Raw genomic sequence first — 25,918 nt, 5'->3', positions numbered from 1 at the left:
TGTATCTGGGAGCTTCATAACGTCCAGCCGCAGCGTTTTCCTGTCGGGTAAATTACAACTACTGCTGCTAATCAGCGTCTCACCGCAACTTCCCGACGTCACACCGTAGGCCAATAACGTTTCTTAATGAGAAAGAACCCTTAACTAGTACACTATCCAGCCACTGATGTTTAGGTAGTAGGCTGAAAATCCTAATAAAAATATTCTGTTTAATCTAGATGTGAGATACACTGCTTCCTGCTTTGTGCAGGTAAATTACTCATGCAGGAAGAGGGGAGTTACCAGAGTCTCCGTACTCTGGTGAGTACTCCAAAAAGTACAGATTATATGGTTATGGAAAAAATTGAGTTTCTGGACAGTTTTTAACATTCCTCAGCTGGCTGCAGATTAAAATGAGAAACATTTTAAGAAGATTAATATACAATATGACAGTAGTAGATGTCAATAGTCTTTTTTAAAAAAAAAAATAAAAAAAAATAGAGAGGAAATCTCACTTTAAAAAAATCTGCCGACAGGGCTGTCCTGTTTAATTTAGCGAGAGGCTAGGCCGTACTCTCTTCCACAGGAAGGTTGCTGTGTATTTCCCGTGTCAGCGTTCACTAGGCTGCGTTCAGCAGCCAATGTCCATCCAGCGAGCTTGAAAAACGAAAGGCCTGCGCTTCAGCAGTTCAACAATAGGCATAGCAAACAAGAGCCAGAGAAAAGGACACAAACTGATGACAGGAATAAAATAAAAAACAAAGAGAAAAAGAGAGGAAAGAGAGAGGAGAGAAAAGAAGAGAGACAGGCCTGAGACATCACATGATGTAGAGAGAGGGAGACAGCCAATCCTTCAGTAACCTCAGGGGAATTGTATGAGTCAGAGAAGCCATATTGAGCAGGAAATTACTCACAGGCTCTGCGTTCCTGACTCTGCTCTCCCTAGAGAATGAGCCTTTTGTAAATGGTTCCTCAGTCAGTAAGAGGAGGGGGGTGGGGGGAAAGAGGGGGGGGGGGGGGGGAGAGGGATAGAGGAGAGCAGCCCCTTCCTGTCAGTTCCTTCCCTTCTAGCAGAAATGTAAACCCTCCCTTCTGTAGCAAAAAAAAAATCTCTCCTCCAAATTTAGAAGGGCAGATTGAAGCGGAGACTGTGCAGGCAGAGGAGGGAAGCTGCACAATGCTCTGTGCCTTTCAATTACCGTTCATCTTGCGCTCTCATTAAGTCAGCATCGCTCATTCCAAACTTCACTGATCTCATCCTCTGTGGCGGCGCTGTGGCTTCCATTAACCCCCGGCCTGCCGGGAGAGCCTGCGACGCACTTCGCTGTTTATAATTAGCCTGCCTCGGAAAACAAGGGTTCGTGCGTTTGGCAGCGCAGTGATTACGCAGCTGCTTCCGTGAATGCAAAGCGGAACTGCGGCCGGAGGGGTTTATTTATTTCTGCGGCGGTCGCACCGCTCGCAATACGTTACTCGGGCTTTATTCGCACCTGTGTGAGGCGAGCAGCGTTTACTGCGTTCTTAGCAGGCTATGTTAACAGGCGGGGCTGTTCGTATTTTGACAATTATACGCGCTGCCTTTTCCATTTCAAGGGCGAGTCTGAAAACTCCAGATCGTTACATTGCAGGTAGGCAGTTATTAAATAAAAAATCCATTACGCTTACCTCTGTATTCCTGATCCAGAGATCACTATCGTAAAGGTTCTGGATCCGCAAGCTATACTCGCTCCCCCACCGCTAGTTCACTGCGCTGCGCAGTTCCTGTTATCAGCCAAATTGCCACAGATAGCTACAGGGCTATTATCTAAAGCTGGGCCTGCTCAAGGTGACAGACAGCTGCTGTACGTGTGCTGGGACTTTGAGCCTGCAGTTCAAGGGGTATGGAGGTAAGTGTAATCTACTTCACTGCACCCTCTTACCTCTAATGACGAGCACACACGCGAGATCAGCGTTGCCCTTAAAGTACCTATAAATTGGGGACATACCAACTGAATGAAGCCCATGGTGAGCTAGACTAACTTTCCCTTAATGTGTCCTTGGGGTCCCCTATCTCCGCTCTTTGTTTCTCCCCTGCCTCTCGGAAGTTGCTCCGAGCAGCGCAGAGTAATTCCGAACTGTGCAGGCACGAGTTTCGAGCTGGGCAGTAAAAGCACTCATGGACGAGCGCTTGCTTTCGATGTGTACCTATGGCCTGCGCATTTCTAAATTGTACGCCAATGCTTGGGGACGGTTCTCGAGGAATATTAGACTGGAGTATCCCATTGAATATTTAGAGGGCCGAGAATTCGGAACAGGAGGGATCCAGAGGGAAAGAAGCAGTGTCAACACATTAAGGCCTCTTACTACACTGAAAAACTGATGGATTTTAACTCTCCATAGCAGTGCATTGTGGAAAAGCTTTTAGTCAAAACATGTATAGTGTGAAATGAGCCATAGGAAAACATGGACATTACTTTGAAAATCAGTTGCCCTAACTAAGAGCAACTAATATAGTGTAAAAGGACCCTCAGGAACCTTTGGGTGGGAGGCCATGGTTCAGGGGTACGTTAATGATCGTTCATGATCAGAAGATCAGCAATCAAAATCCTCCCTGCTAGCTTTGTATTGCTTGATGCAGTACAAAACAGCACAGCTGCGGATCCCACATCCCCTCTCCATGACAATTAGGATTGATAAGCGCTCTGAAACCAACCAGGGCACATGAGGTGAGAGGAATATGGAGTACAGAACTGTCTGCAGAGTGGGAGTTTCTTCCTCTACACAGAACTATCACCTGACCCCGCCCACCTCTGCTCTTTGCTCCATCCTGTGGACATGGCTAGCTCTGTGGAAAAGACTGTCTTGTCATCAGGAAAAGACTGTCTTGCTGCCTCCTCCTAGCTCTACCCTGTGTATCTAATGTGGGTGATGATGGGATAGGGGGAGGAGTTTGGACTGCTGTTCTGTCCAGCCAAGCTGCATCTGACTTTGGCAGAGGTATTCATCACTGCACACCCACCCAAGTATTTAAAAAAAATGCCTCAAGCAGGGCTTTAATATATTGCAGTTCTTAAAACTGTAAAAACTGTTTCTTATATGAGAGTTCTACCATGCAAAGATGTGCAGTAGTTGTGCATTAACAGTCGATCTGATTAACAGTCGATCTAATCAGTTTTCACTCCGTTGCTGTACAGCTGCTTCCATTCCGTTTCCCCATATACCCCAGATCCCCACCACCAAAGTGGATTTTGCCCCTTAAAAGAGCCCATTTCAGAAACATTCCATTTTCTCATTGCCCCCAATGGAGTGCTTCAGCTTCCATTTCCATTCCGCTGGGCTCAGCAGACGGGAAAATGCCACCAAATTTGCGCTACGTTGAAAGGATTGTGCGGAACGGATCCGTTCTGACTGACCAATGTGAACGCATCCATAGGTTAACAGTGGATCCGTCCACATCCATTAGGATCCACGAACGGACCGGTTTTTTTTTTTCTGCCAGGGTGAACAGGGCCTAAATGTGGCTGCTTACAATATAATTTGCCGAATGATTCAGTGATTGAACGATTGGAAATGATCGTTTGGGCCCACTAATGGACAAAAGTCTCCAATCAGATTAATGAAATCCAATCAGATTAATGAAATAAATCTGATTTTCGGATCAATCCTGTCAATCTGATCGGATTGGTTAGGAGATTTTTGTCCATTAGTGGGCCCAAACAATGATTTCCTTTATATGAAGATTCGTTCATAAACAATCTTTCAGCAAATTTTATCGATAGTGGCCACCTTAAAGGACCACGAAAATCTTAAAATGTAAAATATATGTAAACACATACAAATAAGAAGCACGTTTCTTCCAGAGTAAAATGAGCCATACATTACTTTTCTCCAATGTTGCTGTCACTTACAGTAAGCAGTAGAAATTTGACATTACTGACAGGTTTTGGGCTACTCCATCTCTTTATAGGGGATTCTCGGAATGGCCTTTATTCTTTATAAAGACACTCCTTGAAAAAGATTTATACAGATACTGGCCAGCATCCCTGCTCACCATACACTTTTTTTGATATTTGGACGGAGAAACTGCCATTCACTAAGTGCTTTTGAAAATAAAGCAAACCCTGAGAATGCCCCACGAGGAGTTGGCTCAGTCCAAAACCTGTTGGTTCTGACAGATTTCTACTACTTACTGTAAAGGCCCATACTCACGGGCTACAATTGTCGCCGCAACACGCGGCGCGCGCGTGTTGCAGCGACAGGTCGCCCGTGAGTATGCGCCGTTGCCCGGGCGCGCACCCCGAACTGTCGCCCGTCACTGATGTCGCCAGGCGATTGAACTGCTCAATCGCCTGGCGACAGTAGCCGCCGCAACTCCGCCACAACTGTCGCTAGTCCACGTGAGTACGCGGACTAGCGACAGCAACCTCCATTGAAGTATACGGAGCTTTCGGCGGGGGGAGGAGGAACGTTGGCGACAGCTTCCATCGCGCCGCTGGTCCCTCTTCCGCGTGTGTACGCGGAGGGACCTGGCGAGGAGCTGTCGCCGGCATCTCGCCCACACGCTCACGTGTGCTGGCGACAGGCCCTAAAAGTTGCCCGTGAGTATGGGCCATTAGTGACAGCAACATAGGAGAAAAGTAATTTATGGCTCATTTTACTCTGGAAGATGCATACTTCTTATCTGTATAGGTTTACATGTATTTTAAATGTTAAGATTTTCGCAAAAAATGGTCCTTCAAGGGTGACAGTATGGAAACTATCACTGCATGGACTTCGAGATGTGCAACTTGGCTATCTGCCGAGCAGCCACTTCGGTTCTTTGGAGATGGGGGGTTAAGATAAGCAGGAGGTACTCTGCTGCAGGAACTGCCATAGAATAACAGCAGTGGTTAGGCTCGCAAACCCCATACAATGATATTGAAGGACACTTGTACTAAACGTCAGATTTTTACACACACAAAATAAATAAATAAAATCACAGGTTTAACCATCTCTTTCTCTCATTTCTTAAGGCGCGTACCCATCTCACATTTTTACCAACGATTTTCCAGACGAACTGGGATTTTTTGAGCGACGTGCGGATGTTTGCACGATCCCGCAACGTGGGTAGAGGCGCACGATCATGCGAACGTCGCTTATCGCCCTGCGGCGATAACGACTGTCATGGTGGATCGGATCTTTAAGATCCCTGATGACTCCCGCCCAAAGTACTGTGATCGCTTGAAGTCTTGTTCGCGCCCGTCGTGTAACGTCACGTGACATCACACATACCGACAGGCAGGAAGATGGATCGGGGGATTGCTGGTCGTCAGGGAGACAGCACTGGATCCATCTTCCTGCATAGTGTGCTGAGTATGTAGCTTTACACCTCTCTATGTACAGTATGCTGCTTCCTTAAAATCGGGGGCGGGGGCTTAAGGGGTTTAAGAGGCACTGTTGTGATAGATAGTAGAATGGAGTAACTTGTTCAGGATACTCACTTTTATGGTAATTTCCCAGGTTTCCGCATCAGACACTTCCTAAAATTATATATAGCTGTCTATTGGTATGTAGCCCCGCCTTCCCAGTGATGTTTAGCCTAAGCTGTTTAGCTATGTGGAATTCTCCTCCCAGAGCATTCTGGCAGAACAGGCTTTATTTTCACGCACTTTGGCATTCTCAGAAACAAACATTCCGCAGAGATCACATGACAGGACTAAACAGTTTGCCTCCTGTGATGAATTTCAGAATGTAAATCAGGGTGAGGAAAGATTTTACAATTGGCAAACACTGACTAAATAAATTTATAAATGAATGTAAAAATTCATATAAGCAGTTTTAATCATTACAGTATTTTCGCTACAGTCCCTCTTTAAGCTTTCATACAATTTACTGTTCTCTAGCTATGATCAGATACATGGGGTGTTCATACAGAACAGGACAGGCTCTGACTGCAGTGTAGAGGCAATGTATGCAGAATGGGCTTTGATATAGCGCTGTGCTTCTGTAGAAACAGCAACACACATGGTTCAAAGTGAGCGCAATTTAATACAGGCTGAATATTTTCCTGCAAGTATAAGCGGCAGGCCTCCGCTTCTCTCTTCCTTGCCTCGCAGTCACCTTTATGTGGAAATGTGATGAGTGGAGACTGCATATTGCTGCATAGATCATTGGAAGAAGGCAGACACACAATAGATATGGGGCTGCCGTGCAGCTGTTCCCTCTGCCATCCAGTGCTGCAGGGTGGAACTGTTCTGTCACGTCTCTTTGCTCCGGGAGCATCTTCTAATCAGGAAGTGTCAGCCCCATGTGACCTGGGGGTCACACACAATATACATTCTCAATAGGGTTATTCTATCCTCTGATCTGCTGCTGCCAGTGTCCTAGAGGCAGCTAGTGTTACCAGAAATAGAAGCAGGAACTGATGGCGCTGCAGCACGCTGCTTTAATGAAAGGCCAATTCCAGGCAACAAGTAACGGCACAGAAACCTAAACTGTACCGGGAAACATTACAACAGCGCTCTCAGTGTACTGACAGTTTCCCAGTTTAACATTCTCCCCCCTCCTGAACTGCACTGTATAATTGTGATAGGAAGCAAACAACTGATTTAAAGGATCTCTGTTGTGAAAATCTTAACATTTTAAATACATGTAAACATATACAAATAAGAAGTACTTTTCTTCCAGAGTAAAATGGGCCATAAATTACTTTTCTCCTATGTTGCTGTCACTTACAATAAGAAGTAGAAATCTGACATTACTGACAGATTTTGGACTAGCCCTTCTTTTCATAGGGGGTTCTTAGGATTTTCTTTATTTTTAAAAGCACTTATTGAATGGCAGTTGCTCTGCCCAACTGCCAAAAAGTATGTAGCGAGCAGGGAGGCTGACCAGCATCATTGTATAAATCCTTTTCAAAGAATGTCTTTATAAAGAATAAAGGCCTTGCTGAGAATACCCCATAAAGAGATGGACTAACCCAAAACCTGTCTGTTCTGTCAGATTTCTACTACCTACTGTAAGTGACAGCAACAAAGGAGAGAAGTAATTTATGGCTCATTTTACTCAGGAATATACGTACTTCTTATTTGTATGTGTTTTACATTTTAAGATTTTCGCGACAGTTCCTCTTTATGGAAGAACTGTAGTGCAATTAACAATGAATAAAATTGCTTAATTTTTGTTGTTGTTGTTTACATTCATTTATTAATTAATTAAGTCAGTGTTTGCCCATTGTAAAATCTTCCCTCATCCTCATTTACATTCTGGAATTTATCATAGGGGTGGCACCATCTTTAGTCAGTGGCGTAAGTGTGAGTTTTATATGTGGCCCTAAGCACGCTATGGATATAGAGCCCCAAAACCTACCAAGGACAGCTGCAGTGTCAGAGAGGTGTATTTAGAGTTAAGGTTCGTATACACGTCCGATAAAGATTGTTCGTTACGAACGATTCGTGACGTTTACACGATATTCAAATTAGACCGAAAAGATCGTTCTTAATGAACGATTGTGTACACACATGAACGATATAAGTATAAAGTACTGAACGACGAACGATAAAAAAATGCATGCGCAAACGGAAGTGACGTTATGACAGGCAATAAGAACATGCGTACTACTCCACAGATAATCATTATCGGACGATCTTTGTACACACTGCAACGATTGAACGATTATCTTTCGAAAAAATCCGCCGGGTTGGATCGGTCGGATTGAACGATAACGGTCGTTATCGTCCAAAAAAACGATCGTTGGAAAATTTGGAACGCACGATTATCGGTCCGATTGTCGTTATCGTTCGTTTTCGAACGATCGTTATCGTACGTGTGTACTCAGCTTAAGGAAAGTTTGTTAGGGCCCGTTTCCACTACAGCGGAAATCTGGCCGAGTTTCCCCGCAAGCAAATCATGCGAGGAAACTCTGCCATAGGGGATAATGCTGCCGCCTTCCGAATCGCTTGTCTTAGCAATTCGGGTGACGTTACAGACTTTTTTTTTTTAATGCGGGAGGCAGCGAATCCCATAGCCGTTGCATGGCTTGGCTTCTGGGATTCGTCTGCATACTCGCAGATCAGGAAGTGCCGCTGCGCATTTCGTAGAAACAGCCCCTTAAAGGGAAGGTTCAGGGTGTAATAAAAAAAAATCCACTTACCTGGGGCTTCCTCCAGCCCGTGGCAGGCAGGACGTGCCATCGGCGCCGCTCCGCAGGCTCCCGGTCTTCTCCGGTGGCGCACCCGACCTGGCCAGGCCGGCTTCCAGGTCGGGCTCTTCTGCGCTCCAACATGCGTCTCACTGACGTCATCGGACGTCCTCCGGGCTGTACTGCGCAGGCCCCCTTGAGGCTGCTCGTCACTCAATGTCTCCCCTGGGTGGCTCCTGTCACCCGCAATAGTGCCCAAAAATCCGTGTTTCATTGTGCATGCACGGCCAGTCACCCTCCTATCCCTGGGAGTGTTCTGTGCAGTAGAACTACACAAGCGCAGAACACTTCCAGCACAGGAGCGTGACAGGGAGTGCGCCGGGCTGTGCATGCGCAACAAAGGTTGATTTGGCCAAACTTTTCCCACAATTGCAGGTGACAGAAGCCACCAGGGGAGATGGCAAGGGACGAGCGGCCTCAAGGAGGCTTAAAGTGGATCCGGGATAAACTTTTACTCATTGCATAATTGTGTTCCTTTCATTTAGTTTATAGGGCATTCCTCAAGCTAAATACGTTTCTTGTTTTAATACTCTAATTCCCTATGAACTAAACAAGCCTTGCCCACGGTTCCTTTTGTGCCTTGGCACTGTAGCAAGAGCTTATGGGAGCAGGAGGAGGTTACTAGCCAGAGATTTCAGAGGCAGAAGGGAGGAGGGAGGAGGAGATGGGACTGAATTTACACACAGGCAAGCGGATAGCATCTTCAGCCCTCAGCCTGTGACAATGTGACAAACAGAACATGGCTGCCCTCATTGAATCACAGGGATAAATAATCATAAACTTTTGAAGCTGTTTGCAGCTAGATATGCTGTGTAAACTATCTAAACTTTAGATAAGCTATATAGACAAGTAACTTGTTATAGTTAGTTTTTCATCTCGGATCTGCTTTAAGGTAGTGGAAACGAAGGTACAGAACTGCAAACCCCCCTCCCCCCACCACCACCACCACCCCAGCAGGGGTTGTGCAACACTGAAGTGACCTGAAAAGACTTAGATACTCACCGAAGAAGAGGGAAGACTCTGGATCCCATAGAGTATTCCTGATCTTCTCTCCAATCTCCTCATTCCCCCGCTGTCTCATCCAAAACTGAGTCTTTCAGGACTCTTCGGAAAAGGATTTGAAATGGGCTCATTCATACTGCACATGCGTAAAAGCGGACTCGCCCATGCACAGTACGGATCCACTAATTTTCATAAGTATTCTGGGATAGGAGTATGGTACTTCCAAAGACAGCCAGAGGAGGGCTGAAGACGTATTTGACCTTCAGGTAAAATAACTTCACCAGAAGGACCGCGTTGGAACAGGAGATGGACCAGGAAGGTTCTATGAGATCCATAGCCTTCCTCTTCTTAGGTGAATATCTAAAGTTTTTGTTTTTCTCTTGCTTTAGGGTTGCTTTAAAAAGAACACGGTGCTGCCCAATATATGGTAGGCAGCACGGTGATGTAGTGGTTAGCACTCTCGCCTTGCAGCGCTGGGTGCCCGGTTCAAGTCCCAGCCAGGTCAAAATCTGCAAGGAGTTTGTATGTTCTCCCTGTGTCTGTGTGGGTTTCCTCCAGGCACTGGTTTCCTCCCACATACAGATAGGTTAATTGGCTTCCCCCTAAATTGTCCCTAGACTGCAACACATACACTACACAATACAAACATAGACATAGGACTATGGTAGGGATTAGATTGTGAGCTCCTCTGAGGGACAGTTAGTGTCAAGACAATATACTCTGTACAGCGCTGCGGAAGATGTCGGCACTATATAAATACTAAATAATAATATATGTTGAACAACATATTACAGTATAATCTTAGTATAGTAAACACTAATACAGTAAAGCTTCTGGTGTAGTAAACTAATGTCCAAGCCCCGGCTATGTGCCATTATGAGTAAGTCCTGGTATAGTAAACACAGATATAATAGAACTTCTGTTATAGTAAACTTTTTTTTTCTTGGCCCCTGCAGTATTCTGGCTATAGTGGAAAGTGGGCGGGCACATGCTCAATATGTCAGTCGGAGACACAAGGGCCATGGTTGGTTGACGGGCTGGCAGCCACTTGTGGCCTGCTCGCTATCTGCACATTACTCTGGGCAACGGCTCGCGCATTGGCTAAAAACTGCAAGCTGCCTCTACAGGTGAGACCTATGCTTCCTGTGTAAGCTGCTGCCTGATTACCGATGGAATTGCCTGTCATCTGTGACTTGCTTGTGCATAACTGCATCGCTACAGGCAGCGCAGAAATGTGGGCAGAGGAGCGCACTGTCAGTACTGTACCTGCATTAACTGGTGAGACCTATGCTTCCTGTGTAAGCTGTTGCACGATTACTGCATGCACATTGAGCATTTTTTATTTTGATTTAGCTTAAAGAGGAACTTCAGCCTAAACAAACATAGTGTAATTAAGTTACATTAGTTATGTTAATTAAAATAGATAGGTAATATAATCTCCCACCCTGTTTTAAAAGAACAGGCAAAGGTTTGTGATTTCATGAGGGCAGCCATCTTTTTGGTTGAAAGGAGGTGACAGGGAGCATGAGACACAGTTCCAACTGTCCTGTGTGCTGATCACCCCTCCCAGTTGCTAGGCAACGTGAACAACAACATAGGAAATCCCATCATAGTTACATAGTTATTTTGGTTGAAAAAAGACATACGTCCATCGAGTTCAACCAGTACAAAGTACAATTCCAGCCCGTCCCCCACATACCCCTGTTGATCCAGAGGAAAGCGAAAAAACCCCCACAAGGCATGGTCCAATTAGCCCCAAAAGGGAAAAATTCCTTCCTGACTCCAGATAGCAATCAGATAAAATCCCTGGATCAACATCATTAGGCATAACCTAGTAATTGTAGCCATGGAGGTCTTTCAACGCAAGGAAAGCATCTAAGCCCCCTTTAAATGCAGGTATAGAGTTTGCCATAACGACTTCCTGTGGCAATGCATTCCACCTCTTAATCACTCTTACTGTAAAGAACCCTTTCCTAAATAAATGGCTAAAACGTTTTTCCTCCATGCGCAGATCATGTCCTCTAGTCCTTTGAGAAGGCCTAGGGACAAAAAGCTCATCCGCCAAGCTATTATATTGCCCTCTGATGTATTTATACATGTTAATTAGATCTCCTCTAAGGCGTCTTTTCTCTAGACTAAATAAACCCAGTTTATCTAACCTTTCTTGGTAAGTGAGACCTTCCATCCCACGTGTCAATTTTGTAGCTCGTCTCTGCACCTGCTCTAAAACTGCAATATCTTTTTTGTAATGTGGTGCCCAGAACTGAATTCCATATTCCAGATGTGGCCTTACTAGAGAGTTAAACAGGGGCAATATTATGCTAGCATCTCGAGTTTTTATTTCCCTTTTAATGCATCCCAAAATTTTGTTCGCTTTAGCTGCAGTGGCTTGGCATTGAGTACGATTATTTAACTTGTTGTCGATGAGTACTCCTAAGTCCTTCTCCAAGTTTGATGTCCCCAACTGTATCCCATTTATTTTGTATGGTGCTAGATCATTGGTACGACCAAAATGCATGACTTTACATTTGTCAACATTGAACTTCATCTGCCATGTATATGCCCATATAGCCATCCTATCCAGATCCTGTTGCAATATGACACTATCTTCCTGAGAGTTGATGATTCTGCACAATTTTGTATCATCTGCAAAAATAGCAACATTGCTCACTACTGCATCTACTAGGTCATTAATAAATAAATTGAAGAGCACTGGACCCAGTACAGACCCCTGTGGGACCCCACTGCAAACAGTCTCCCATTTTGAGTACGATCCATTGACCAAAACTCTTTGTTTTCTGTCCATTAGCCAGTTCCCTATCCATGCACACAAACTCTTCCCCAGTCCTTGCATCCTCAACTTTTGCACCAGACTTCTGTGGGGAACAGTGTCAAAGGCCTTTGCAAAGTCCAAGTATATCACATCTACAGCATTCCCAATATCCATATTAGCATTCACTACCTCATAAAAGCTGAGCATGTTAGTCAAACAGGACCTGTCTTTAGTAAAGACATGTTGATGCTGAGAAATAAGATTATTTTCTACTATGAAGTCATGTATAGTATCTCTTAGTAACCCCTCAAATAGTTTGCATACAACTGATGTTAAGCTTACAGGTCTATAATTTCCTGGATCAGATTTTTTGCCCTTCTTAAATAATGGGAAAACGTGGGCTGTACGCCAATCCACTGGGACTCTGCCAGTTGCAAGAGAGTCACAAAAGATAAGATAAAGGGGCTTAGCTATAACTGAACTTAATTCTCTTAGGACCCGAGGATGCATGCCATCCGGGCCAGGTGCCTTGTCTATTTTTAATTTATTTAGTCTTGCCTTTACTTCTTCCTGCGTTAAGTATTTAATATTACAGTTAGAAGATTGAGACTCTTCTGCCTCTGTAATTTGCAACAGTGCACAGCTTTGCACAGCATCAGGGGAAAAAAGCCCGGGCAGTTTTCTTTGATGGGTGGAGCTTAGCTAAAAATGCAGCTAAAAATGATGCTTTGGTAAGAAAAACAAAGTTCTGATGCTGTGAAACTGTTAAAGAAACACCGAGCCTTTTCAGTTCTGCTGAGTAGATTTTTAGTCCGGAGGTTCACTTTAAAGGCAGTCTGTGCTCGCTTGCTGAAGCATTTAAAATAAATAAAATAAATGAAATGACTCCCAATTATTAACTGAATTAAGATAAAGTACTGTAGTATACTTTATGTGCTTGAGTACTGATAGAGTAAACTTCTGATACTTGCCCTGGTCCCTTTGCGTTTACTATAAAGAGATTCTACTGTATACAAAGGGAGATGAGGCAAGAACCACGGGCCTCATTTAACTCATCGGAAAGAAAACTCTGTACTGTGAACCAATAACCCCGCCTCTCCCCTTCCATATTCTAAATTTCCTTTCTCATCCCTGATTTTCCTATGGAGATATGAAGAAGACTGGTAACGTCAGGAGCAGAGAGCCCTAACTTCAGGCACTGTGATGAACAAGACTAGTGATAGTAGATGGCAATATGGTCAGGAAAGGAATACGACTCACCTGTGTTATAAACAGGATGCACTCCAGGAACATGTAATCCTTGTGATGCTCATTTACCACCTTCTCGTCCACAAAGTGCCTGGGCTCCACCGTGGAGTGATCTGCAAAACATGGACTGGAGGTGAGATATCTTCCCCAAGTCACCCCTATACCACACTGTGCAGAACAGAGGTGATAGACCGACACCTGCCAACTAGGAGATTCAACTTACAATAATCATCCTAAAGCTCTGTGCATACGGGAGATGAATGCTGCCCAAACTATTGTTTGAGACCGCTTTGTGGAATTGATTTCCCATAATTGCTGGACAGATGAGCTGTTTGGCTTCCATTTTGTCCTGTGGAGGGGGTGGGGGCAGGGCCATATTTTCCATAAAGCACTGTAGGTTTGTGCCTACAGGCGCCTGATGATGGGAAGGTGACTTACTCCATTCCATAAGTGCCTCCCTCCTCCTCTATGCAGAGTCCCGAGTGGGACATAAATGAGAGGTTACTCACCTGGCACTCAGCATACCACTGGGATCTCCTTCACACGAGGGCACCTCAAGCTACCTAATGCTTGGGGGCCCCTCTAGCACTTAGTATTAGGCAGCCAGAGGTACCCTTATTATTAAGTGGCAACTCTGTCTACTTACGCCAGGCATGGGAAATAGGGGAGAGTTGACATCTGGGCCAGCCAGCACACGTGTGGTTTGAAGATTTGTGGAGGACAAAGGGCTTGATTCAGTAAACCGTGCTAAGTGTTAGCACGCCTGTGAAAAGCCCTATATCACGCCTAAAGTTAGTTTAGGCGTGATAAATTCACATCGCGCAAATTCCCACGCGGAAAACTTTGCGTGCGCACAGCACGGTGCGCGCGAAACCGTGCATCGCAGTGCGACAAAACGGCACACCCGATGCGCCTATAAGGTCGCATTGGGTGCGACCTTAACATTGCACACAATGCAACCTTATAGGCGCTCAGTTTGCGTCGCACCGCGATGCGCACCACGCTGTGCGTGCGCTAATGTTTGCGCGTGGGACTTTGCGCAAATTTAGTAGACGGTGCTAACCCAGTTAGCACCCTAGTTATCACGCCCAAAGTCTTTAGGCGTGCTAACTGGGTTAGCACCGTTTACTGAATCAAGCCCAAAGTCTAGGGTGCCAAAACATCTATGCCTATAGGCTTCTGTGATGTATATCTAGGCCTGGGTGGGGACCAAGCAGATGTTTAGCTGAAACTCCCAGTGGGAACTAGAATAATCGGTCAGTAGAATGGTATCTATTGGTCAATGAGATGCTATACATTCTGGATTGCATGTAAATTAAAGTAAAATGTTTGCAACTTGGAATAGGGCCAGTTAAATCCACTTCCTGTCAGGTTTGACTGTCACAAATCCTGGCAGCATCCATTATTAGTATCCCACTGATCAACTCTAGTAGGGATGAAAATAATTCCAAGTTGATGCAGGTTTATAAAAATTTTGGATACCAATCTTCTGCAGTTTGAAAATCGACCAATCCAATTCCTCCTTGGCAGGATTTGATTGGCTTATTTTTAAGCTGCATACAAAATTTGCATAATCCTGCATCGATGCAGGAATTCTGTTGAGTACTTTAGTAGGGATGGAAAGATAGTTGCAGCGCTGGGCCCCTGGTTAGATACCCCGCATGGGCACTATCTGCATGGAGTTTGCAATTCTCCCCGTGTCTTTGTGGGTTTCCTCTGGGCACTCCGGTTTCCTCCCACATCCCAAAAACATACAGATAAGTTAATTGGCTTTGCCCTAAATTGGCCCTAGACTAGGATACATATACACTACATGACACTTACATAGTCACATGACTATGGCAGGGATTAGATTGTGAGCCACTGATGTTGGGAATACACGGTTCGTTTTTGAGCCATTTAGATGGCTCAATAGATAATTTTCGACATGTCCGGTCTCCCGCTCGATCGCTTCGCCGCTTGATTTGTGATAGCAGTGAAAGGAAAAAGATTTTTTTAAAAACGAGCAGAAGATAAGAAAATCGACTGCAGAATCGAGCAGCGAAACGATCGAATGGGAGAATCGAGCGGAAAAAATGAGCCGTGTATGCCCAGCATGAGGGACAGTTAAGTGACAAGACAATATACTGCGGAAGATGTCAGTGCTATATAAAATAGTAAATAATAGTAAAGCAGGATTATTTAAAATGTGTATGGAAATGTATGCAGCTTTGAAAACGGAACGGTACACGGCTGCAGATTATAGCATTGGCGCTACAGTCACGCGATACCAGGCGCTACACAGCGCATGGTGTACCCAGAGCGGAGCTGCAGCTCAGCAAGGAGAGGGGGGTTGGGTCACTGGGAGAATCAGCATTATCTAATCTCCCCTTAAAGAAAACCTGTACTGAAAATTAAAAGTCAAAATAACCATACACAGGCCATAATTACCTCCTGTGTGTTTACTCCTCAATCTCTTTCTCCTCTCCTGTATCATGTTTGTCTACTGTGATCAAGGGAATTCTCCATCCTCCATTTTGAAAATGGCCATTACCCCATAACAGCTTCCTGGTCAGCACACAGTTAAACTGTAATATCACCCACTTGAGCCATAGGGAAACATGGACACACCAGTTCTCCTCTCAGCTGTAACTGACAGCAACTGATATATAACTGACAGCAACTGATATATTTCAGTTCTGACAAAATGTTGTCAGAACTGGAAGAGATCATGGTCAGAAGAAAATGGTGAGCTTCTGAGAGGAACTGATGGCAAGGTAACTATGTAATGTTCATTTGAAGTTACCTTATGTGTTTATTTTAAATAATTTTACTCAGTACAGGTTCCCTTTAAGAAAAATAATTCAATCCGAATACAGCTTCTTTTACTATCCTTAAAATATGAGAGCAGCCCAGTACCAGCAATCGCTGAACATAGGATGTGCCTGTGTGGTCTCCCTACCTCCCTGCATTACTTCAGGCTGACGGCAATGCACAGCTTGGACAGGACTCAGCATTCACAGGCCGCACTGCATTATGGGAGCTAATCAAGTCTGCCAGTTCAGACGTACTGAGCTGTGAGACGCTGCAGAGAAGGACGAACACAGGAAGAAAACTGCTACACATGTTTCCTGGCGGTTAGAGGCAAGAGAACACTGAAAAGCAGCATGTACCTTCCACAGACAAGTCACACGGTTTTTTTTTAAACAAGGCTGCGCTAAAATAGTGAATATCAATAAAAAGAAAACTTCTACCGAATAATAAAACTCCCGTTCTTCTGTTGTAGCCATAATCTGGGTTTAGTTTTCTCATGGTTAGGAAATGGTGTACTTTAATGCCTAAACTTTCGCTGTGGATATTTATCCTCTAAACATCCACAGAGATGTTGGCTCTGCACATACAGCAGTTGGAGCAAACACTCCCATCTAGGTAGCATCTGAGAGCATAACGAGGCAGTTTTCACAATGAGGCAGGCAGGCAATTTCTAAAGGTAAACAAACATCACAGCTGGTTCCAGTGTCTGAGTTCACTTCAGCTAGAGCAACGTAGCTGTGAACTGTGCAATTCTGATGTGAGGAAAAGAGGAGGCGATAACTTCTGTTCTGGACAGAAATACAAATACCATTATTCATGCATGTTACTTTTCTATGAATATATGCAATCCTAGGAGTGGAAGTTATTTGATGATGACACTTTTGGCAGGTCCTTCCGCCATTCTGGAGTGGTCTCCGCCTCGGTGTCTACTAGAAGTCCTATAGCTGATCTGAACTGCTGGCAAAGCAACATGGGGATATAAGATTTCCTTTGTTCCAAAAGTACAGTTATCCTTTAAAGCGGGATTAAACTATAACATGACATTCGATAAAAAATGTTTTCATACTTTTTATTACCCATAAAGTTATCATATTCGCATTTTTGCACAAATATAGTCCATTTACAAATTACAAGTTCTCAATGTAGTATCTGCTCTGAAAGCTGCCATTGCAATTTATTGCATAGATGCTGTATTTACATATTATAATGTATCTGGTGAGAATTTGTCTTCTGTGTACACTTTCCTGGCAGCGTTTCAGCCTAACACAAACAAAATGTTTACTAATAGTGGCTGATAAGGAAACAAACAAGAAAATGTAACCACTTCCTCAACTTCGGATTTAAGTTCCCACTGAAGAATGTTTAAGAATGTTTTTTTTTTCTGGTGGTAGGTTTTATGCTTTAAAGAATCTTTTAGAGCAAAGAAGAAATGCTGAGCTTTATACCACTTTAAGTATATCTGCAAGTTATCCTAAGTACTTCTTTCATTGCTGGAGCTGAAAAGGTAGTTTATTGCTAAGGTGCGAAAATATCTCCTTTGGGGGGGGGGGGGGGGGGGGATTGAACAGCAGCTGATTACCCACAAATCAACTGCATTATATGATTAAACCATATGCATTATGTTGCCCATGATCCTTGTCCTCCCTGCAGCCGGAAAGTGATGCCATGCAGCTGCTGCCTGGATGCCCCTCGGGAAGGCTTGGACAGGCTTCCTTTCTGGTAACAACGGAGAGAAAGGGGGCGGGGAGGAGGAGGGGGTTAGGGAGCATAGGGCAACAAGGGGCCGAGCTATGCTGCATGATATTAGTGGGAGGGAGGAAGCGCCCAAAGATGTGATGTGTGGAAGTGATAGGGTCAGCCGGATAAAACCTAAATATTTACGCTTACCTCTAAAAGAAGGGGGTAGCCCAAATAAACGAATACAATTTTTGATAGAAACCAGACAATTGAATGATAACGCATTTTACGGATCACAGTCCGCTTCCTCAGATCAAATAACAAGTGTCTCAACACTAGTCTTTTGCAAGCAGGGAGCGCCTCTATGCTTAGAGACGCTCCCTGCCTGCAAAACACTTTGGCCTCGATTCATAAACAGCAGTGCGATAACAAAAATCTTGTCGGGAAAATACCGCACTCGGTATTTTCCCGGTCTGTGTGCTAATTCATAAAGATTTCCCCAGCTGCCCTTGGAGGTCGGTAAATTACCGCAGCCCATTGAGCGGTAGAGTACAGCAGTGTCCCGATTCCCTCTTTGCCCTGCAGAAATGAATCACACAGACGGCTCTCTCTGGCTCTCCCACTGATGACTCAGACAGATGAGTCACACAGTCTTTCCCTGCCTGCAGAAATTACTCACACAGCCGACTCTTTCCACTGATGACTCAGACAGATGAGTCACACAGTCTTTCCCTGCCTGCTGAAATGATTCACACAGACGTCTCTCCGGCTCTCTCCACAGATGAATCAAACAGACTTTCGGATCTCTGCACTTTGCATTAATCAGAGCTGTCAGAGCTGTCGGTAACTTAAGACCTCACCAGAGGTGTCGGTAACTACCGCCAGGCTTACCGCATGTTGAAGGCTTTATGAATTGACATTTGCTGACAATTTACTGACATGTGTTGTCGGTAACTGCAGCCAAGTCGGTAATTTAGCTCCCTCGTCGGTAATGTCAGCTTTTCATGCGGTAACAGCCTTTATGAATTGACATTTTGCTAAGTGGTCGGTAAAGTCTGCTGTTTTCAGCATTACCGCATGAGGTAATGCTTTATGAATCGAGGCCTTTATCATTCAAGTGTCTGGTTTCTATTAAAAATGTTATTAGTTTATTTGGGCTACCCCCTTCTTTTAGAAGTAAGCCTATTTATTTATGTTTTATCCAGCTGACATTATCCTTTCCACACATAAAATCTTGGGGTGCCTCCTCCCTCCCAGCAATATACCACACCAACCCCCTCAGCTCGGGGTGTTGGCCATTTATGTTGGTTCCTTGGAACCCTTACACCTCTTTTTCTTTTCCTGGAGAGTGTCCAACATTGTCAAAGACTAAAGAACCTGATTGAGGACGGGCTTTCCTCACCAGCCGTTACACTGGGGTTACCGGTCTTGCAACCTATTCTTGTGAGTATTCTGCACATACTGTTGTTGAGTGTCCCATACCCTCCACGTGCTACACTATCAGGGGCTCCTGGTGTCCCTGTCTCGTTTTTTGTCTCCTTTGGAAGGTCCTCGGACTCCATTGGTACCACACCCTCTATGCTGCATGATGGCCAAGGAAGGTATGGAAGAAGCTATGGACACGTGGAGGGCAGCTGATCCCAAGATGCAAAGTGCTGTCCCTTCGGGGCGGGATCAGCTACAGGAGAAAGCCCCAAAACTTAATAAGCAAGTACCCAAAAACGTTTACCGATTTGGGGCCCAGGACCGCCACATATTAAATAAAGACAATAACTGTTCCGTATAGACATTGTTTTTACCTACAAGCTGAGCGCTGCCCCATATAAAGGGTAGGAATTGGAAGTCATCGAGGCCCCAGACCCCCTGGCTGCCAGCAGGCTCCATCCTATAGGTCTTCTGAAGCTTCCGCATGACTTCCAGGTATCTGTGGGTATGAAGCATAGCAGGAGAAGGAAAGACATGAGTCACATGTTGGTGGTAAATTCCATGATATTACTGTGAGATTATCAGCATGGAAGCCCTATACGGATGAGTCTGGTGGGAATTAACCAGGGCATATTGTATAGCCATTGCTTTCATTTTCTAGTGCTTCCAGATCTCATACTGGACACTGGCAATGGCTGGGTACCATTCCTGGGAACTCTATGGATGTAGCAGAGTGCAGGAAAATACCACCTCTACAAGTCATCAAACCAATATAGAGAACTAGCTCTGGTCAAACCCATCAGTTTGTCTCATCAGAGTCTGCATGTTTAGAGGTGGTCTGCTGCTGCAACTGTATTTACAGTATATAGTCCACTTTCATACGTATTCTACAATGTGTGCTATAATCAAGATGCACACATCTAGCTATGAAAAAAAAACAACACTAATCAGCTTGACACCCAATAGGTTTAGAGAATGAAAGCTAGGGGAAAAAAAAGAAACCTGGTGCATCCATGGTGAAGGGGCATCTTGTGGATTATGCCCTCTTTGTACCACATGCCCCCTTGTACCTCCCTATGTCCTCCTCTGTCCCCCTTGTATCCGCCTCTGCCTTCATGTCCTCCTATATGCCCCTTTGTGTACCCTGTGTCCTCCGTTTGTCCCGTGTCCTCCTTTGCATGGGCACAGTACAGGAAGCCCCAGACATTGAGGTGGGTTGGAGGTTGGTATTAGCAGGCGTTCAACAAGTCAGAAACTCCCTGCATTTGGACTATATTTGATTTTTTCCCCCCCAATTTTCAGGGAGAAAAAGTGAGTCTTATAGTCCAAAAAATACAGAAGGCCAGCAAGGCGCAATAGGCCTTCCTGCTTGGTCTCTATTAGCCTATAATTTTATTCTAATAGATTGTATGCTGATCTGTGCTTAGTAAAACCTTGCCCTAAGTAAATATAGATTTAATAAGGGAGACTGGTAATAAGGGTGTTTTCACCGAGGATCATAAACATACTCCAGCACACATACTACACACTCTCTTACCATGCCCAACAAAAATGACTAAGGATTACGGAGGGCCACATGTCAGGATCTTTAAAGCCTTCAACTTTTATAAAACTTTAGCACCAGGAAAAAAAAAGGTTTTCATTAATTTACTATAAACCTCTCCTATACCAATTATTTTGTTTCTCATGAATATGTAAAAAAAAAAAAAAATCATTAAGCTGAATCTCAGAAATGCTCTAAGTAGAAATTATTGATCACCACCTCTGTGAAGGCGCTATGTTAGAGAAAGATCTGTGCGTTATCAAATCACAGCAACAGCTTCTGTAAAGAGGGGACATTACCATGAGATGCACATGTAACACTGTTTAACGTTCAATGTCTCTCCTATCTATTGTACAGCGTTGTGTAATAGGTTAGCGCTTTGTATATAAAGTTCTATAATATTTCTGGTGGCTACTTTCAGCGTGTAAATGGCTAATATGCTGAATACTTACCTGACGATGTATCAGGGAACCTTTCAGCGATGTCTTCCCACAAACAAGGTTCCCGGATCCATCTTCCTACCCACAGGAACAAGAGACGGCACACGACAGGTGCAAACCAGAGTTCAAACATTCACGGTACTTTGCACAGGAGCGTGGGAATCTTGAAGAGTATTAGCTTGTATCACCAAACGTCTTTCGTGTAATCGTACTCTTGTACCCACGTCGCAAGATCGTGGAAATAACTGCTTGTTGGAAAAATTGCAGTAAAAATTGCACAGTGGGTATGGGCCTTAACTAATGAGTTTGCTAGTCTTAGTGATGGCTACTTTATCTTGAAATTGCTTAGATCATTGTCCATTAAACTGGAGAAACTCTACTCAGGGTGAGGCTAAAAGGTGCATACATCACACGCTCGCTCACACAGAGACTTTGCTCACAATTTGTATCACCCACCAGGATCGAACTCGATTCCACGGGTAACACTGCAGGACTCCAGTTCTGTGCAGAAGCATTGCCAGGCAACAGCTGAGCAATGCATTCTGTGTCTATGAAGAAAGAAGGAAAGCAGAAGGCACCAAAAAGGATGGAGCACTCCTGTGGGAGGTGTAAGGAGGGATACAATGGACTAGGCCACCAACTGTTGCTTAAAGATCTGTCACGCTGGCTCATTAAGCCTCCTCAGAGGAGACCTGTACACACGCTAGATTCTGCATGGGGGCGGTCCCAAATGGCTGCCTTGGCCAGGAACCATCTAGCGTGTGTATGAGACAATACAAGACACAGAACATATATATTGCTCTTTTCTCCTGGCAGACTCAAACCGCCAGAGCTGCAGCTACTAGGGCTTCTGATTGTGTACCACCCTACAGGATTCAGCGCTGTTGTCAAATTCTACCCCGGAAATATGTATTTCTTTTCAAAAAATGTCAGCTGAATCAAATAAGGTGGATACCAACATGGCGAACTGAGTTCACAAGCAACCTGAAAATTCCCCCACCATATTCAAACTCTCCCTAACTCATACCATTTGCATGACATTTTGCCAAATTTGCAATTTTTTTTTGTACAGAGATCAGAACCTCCCTGTTCCTTCTTGCTCACCGATTGAACACTCTGAAGACAATTGCGAGCTGGTCATCCACCTGAAGAACGCCAATTTTACACAAGCAGCAGAGAAAGGCAGCAAACGCAGCTTCATGTCCTGCCAAGAAAGAGAGGAAACTGGTCAGTGTGCAGGAAGAGTGTGCAGGAGCACCAGGGATTATGTAGAGACATAGGATGAGCAGCTCATGTTGTGAGGTCAGAGCTGCTGCTTCAGGCTCCATGGCCACAGACTTGATGGAAGACCTCTGCACTGTACTGCCAAAACAATAACATGAATTCAAAAATTCTAACAAATTCAAATAATGTAAGTGGAGTAGGTGGATCCATTGTTGATAGACTTGTTATTAAAAACTCAATAAAATGCAAACAAGACTTAAAGAGGAACTCCGACCAAGAATTGAACTTTATCCCAATCAGTATACCCCCTTTTACATGAGAAATCTATTCCTTTTCACAAACAGACCATCAGGGGGCGCTGAATGACTGATATTGTGTTGAAACCCCTCCCACAAGAAGCTCTGAGTACCGAGTAATTTCTGGCAGTTTACGGATTTTAAAATATTTTACAATGGGCAAACACTGACTAAATCATTTATACATAATTATTGTAAAAATAAAGCACTTTTTTTTATTACATTATTTTCACTGGAGTTCCTCTTTAAGTTAAGGGTCGGTCCACACTTGTCAGGTTGCAGATCGGAATGCGTTTTAAACGGATCCGTTTTTCTAAAAACTGATCCGGTTTTTCAAAATGTTGTACTTTTGCAGCATACGTTTCCAGTCTGTTTAAAAATAAACTGAAGTGAGAGGTATAGGGCGGCTGCCATATTTATTTCCTTTTAGCCCTGCTGTTCTATTTCGCTGCAGTAGTGTCTGAATAACACCAGAAACAAGCATGCAGCTAATCTTGTCAGATCTTACAATAATGTCAAAAACACCTGATCTGCTGCATGCTTGTTCAGGGTCTATGGGTACTAGAGGAGGAGCATCAGCAGGAGAGCCAGGCAACTGGTATTTCTTAAATGGAAATAAATATGGCAGCCTCCATATCCCTCTCACTTCAGTTGTCCTTTAAACATGTCGAAAACGTGTCCTTCCTTCCTGTGTGTTTCTATTGGATAAAGAGGTCCGCAAAGATGACTCTGAGGGGAGGAGCAGGCAGTAGGCAATCTGCTTTGGCATCTGTTTTGTGTGCAAAGTTCTCTGTGTAGAGGGAGATCCGTTTTTATGTTGCGTTTAACTGCCTCTGCGGGTATCCGGGCTACGTGAAAATCTGCAAAATCCGGACTCTCCGTTCAGTTTTCTAAAACGGAGCCCACGGATCCATTTTGTGAAGTGTGAAGACGGACGCTATTTTTAACATTAGCATCCGTGGCTCCGGTTTTGTCCAGGGCAAAAAGGAAACGGAGCCATGGATACGGTTTTGAAACAAGTTTAAACCGACCCTTAAACAAAATCTGCATAAAATTCTGGCTAGAAGGTTAAAAAGACATGATGGCAAAATGAAATCATCTCTAGTGACCGAAAGTTCTCAGTAACTCTCTCACTACACATGCTCTTACTACAAAACAGGCCGGTTTGTTTTTTTCTAACATCCTTTGACTCTTTTGTACGTTTATTTTCCTGCCACTAGGATACGATTTAGTCCATATCTGACAGTAAATACTGTGACAGGTACTCTTTAGAGACAGCAGTCATCTGGGCAGGACTCTGGTGACCGAAATAGGTAATTTAGGCACCACCATAGGTGCTGACACAGCCACATTTTGTATAGTGGGCAGCCCTGGCTATTTTATCAGGGACCCACATTTCGAGTTGTATAGGCACTAATTGTTGCCAATCACAGGGGCACCTGTGACAACGCCCAATGAAACAGCAGTCAGCAGCAAAGATGGTGCACATATCAGCAGTAATTGCATGGGGGGGGGATTGGGGTTTCAAGTGAGAAAAGGGTCAGGTTAGGCGATAGAAGAATATCTGCTATTTTTGATGCACAAATTGCTGTGGCGACCTTTTTATATGTATGCCTGGTATCTCTCTAGTCAGTGATGAAAAGATCCACATCATCTTCACACTGCAGCCGGCACATTGACCTCATAGTGCATAGATGTTGGTAAGATTCTGAAGTCAGATTGAATAGTGTATGGCCAGCCCAAGGCAACCTGGTTTCAAGGTTGCACAAAAGTAAAATCTTAAAGCAGACCTGAACGCAGAGCTCCCTCTCTGCTCTAAAAGATAAGCAACAGCATAATAACGTTTAAAGAAAAAACTTTTCTTTGTTACAACAGATACAAATCCTGCAATAAATCTGTAGGATGTCTACTTCCTGCTTTCATGGAAGCAGACAAAAGGTTGTGTGTTTAGAAATGAGCTGCTTTGCCGAGACAGCCAGCTGACGCAGCTGAGAGATCAAAATTACAGTTGTGATTAGTCACAGATGTGGGGGAATTAACCAGCCTAAACTCTAAATACATTCAAGGTGCATCCCTCTATTTTTTCCTTCTGTCCCGTACAAGAATTCAGGTCTACTTCACTACAAGCCATTCTTCATTGACCAATCTCTCTTCACTGCCACCTCTTATGCAGGATTAACAAACCTGCTGAAAATAGGCTCTTCACAAATTACAACAAAACTACAAGTCCCATCATGCACCTAGAACTTCCATGGCTGAAGGGCTACAGTGGGCACATGTTATCTGACGTAGCAACCTCCGCATTAGTCTGGTGTTTGGCAATGCTCCTCTCAGGATGTACGCAGAACAGATGAATGCAGGATGCCTGCTTGAAGCCCAGAATGCACTGCAGGCCGCCTATCCCCATCATCTACCACCCTTCCTGCTGAGCCAGCTTCCTTCCTATCTCTGCCCACTCCTCAGACTTCCCAATCCGGTACATCAACTAATCTCTCTAATGGCTTTTAATGCTTCCTAGAACTGCTGCAGCCAGACACCAACACTGTGGACTTCTTCACACCAGATGAGCTCAAATATGCCTTGCTTATCTGTATAGACTCGCTACACGGACAGATATTGCCCTCAAAATACATAAGACGATGTGGGCTAAGTGTCTGAGTGACGTGGATGAACATTGTGTGGAACCCAAAGAAGCAGATTTGGTCTGAGCTTAATGTTTGTTAACTGTGGTTATTGCTTAGTAGGAATGGAATATATATGGGAATGAACGGAGGGTGGCAGGGGTTGTAATTGGGAGAGCAGGTTGGGTGTTTATACATGATGTAGTATACTTGATGTATTAAAAAAAAGACCTGTTTGAGGGTGGGGCTGGGGGGGGGGGGGGAGGAGACACTATGCTTTATAACACTTTGTACTGTAAGGAGGGCTAAAATTCATCTGAACTACTGAGCTACTTAAAATGGCATCTATTTGTACAGTTTACAGACTGCTTCTTTCAGTTTCACCCACAGCACATCTATTGGCTTCAAGTCAGGATGCTGACTAGGTCAACCCAAAATTATGAACTGGAATCAAAACGGACATTGTTCAGGTGCTGAGACAGGGAGAGAACAGTGGTTTAAAAACTGCAGTCTTCTACCCAGTATTGCATTTTATATTATTTTATTTTTGTCTCGACCAAGCCATGCAAGCATACAAAGCCACTATATGCTGGTCAATTAGCTGTCAGTTAACAAATACAGCTCTTGAATAGCAGGTAGAGGCTAAAGCTAAGTGATGCAGGGAGATGGATCCAGCGATGTCTTCCTGACGACAAGTGCTCTGGCGTTCCATCTACCTTCATCTACCGGTCGGCATGCG

At 44.3% G+C, this 25,918-nt stretch overlaps 1 protein-coding gene across 1 annotated transcript in view; it reads right to left on the bottom strand.

The window, feature by feature from the left end:
• Positions 1-25,918, bottom strand: part of PTPA (protein phosphatase 2 phosphatase activator) — a 148,742-nt gene that overhangs the window by 55,981 nt on the left and 66,843 nt on the right. Inside the window, exons 6-8 of the mRNA XM_068248480.1 lie at positions 22,143-22,242; positions 19,430-19,554; positions 13,173-13,273 (exon numbers count right to left, since the gene is read on the bottom strand). Coding sequence (XP_068104581.1) covers positions 13,173-13,273; positions 19,430-19,554; positions 22,143-22,242 — 326 coding nt within the window. The remainder of the gene's footprint in view (positions 1-13,172; positions 13,274-19,429; positions 19,555-22,142; positions 22,243-25,918) is intronic.

This window comes from Hyperolius riggenbachi, chromosome 8 (assembly GCF_040937935.1).
Source record: "Hyperolius riggenbachi isolate aHypRig1 chromosome 8, aHypRig1.pri, whole genome shotgun sequence".
Classification (NCBI taxonomy): domain Eukaryota; kingdom Metazoa; phylum Chordata; class Amphibia; order Anura; family Hyperoliidae; genus Hyperolius; species Hyperolius riggenbachi.
The sequence above is the reverse complement of the archived record's forward strand: the minus strand, read 5'-3'. Positions and strand labels throughout refer to the sequence as shown.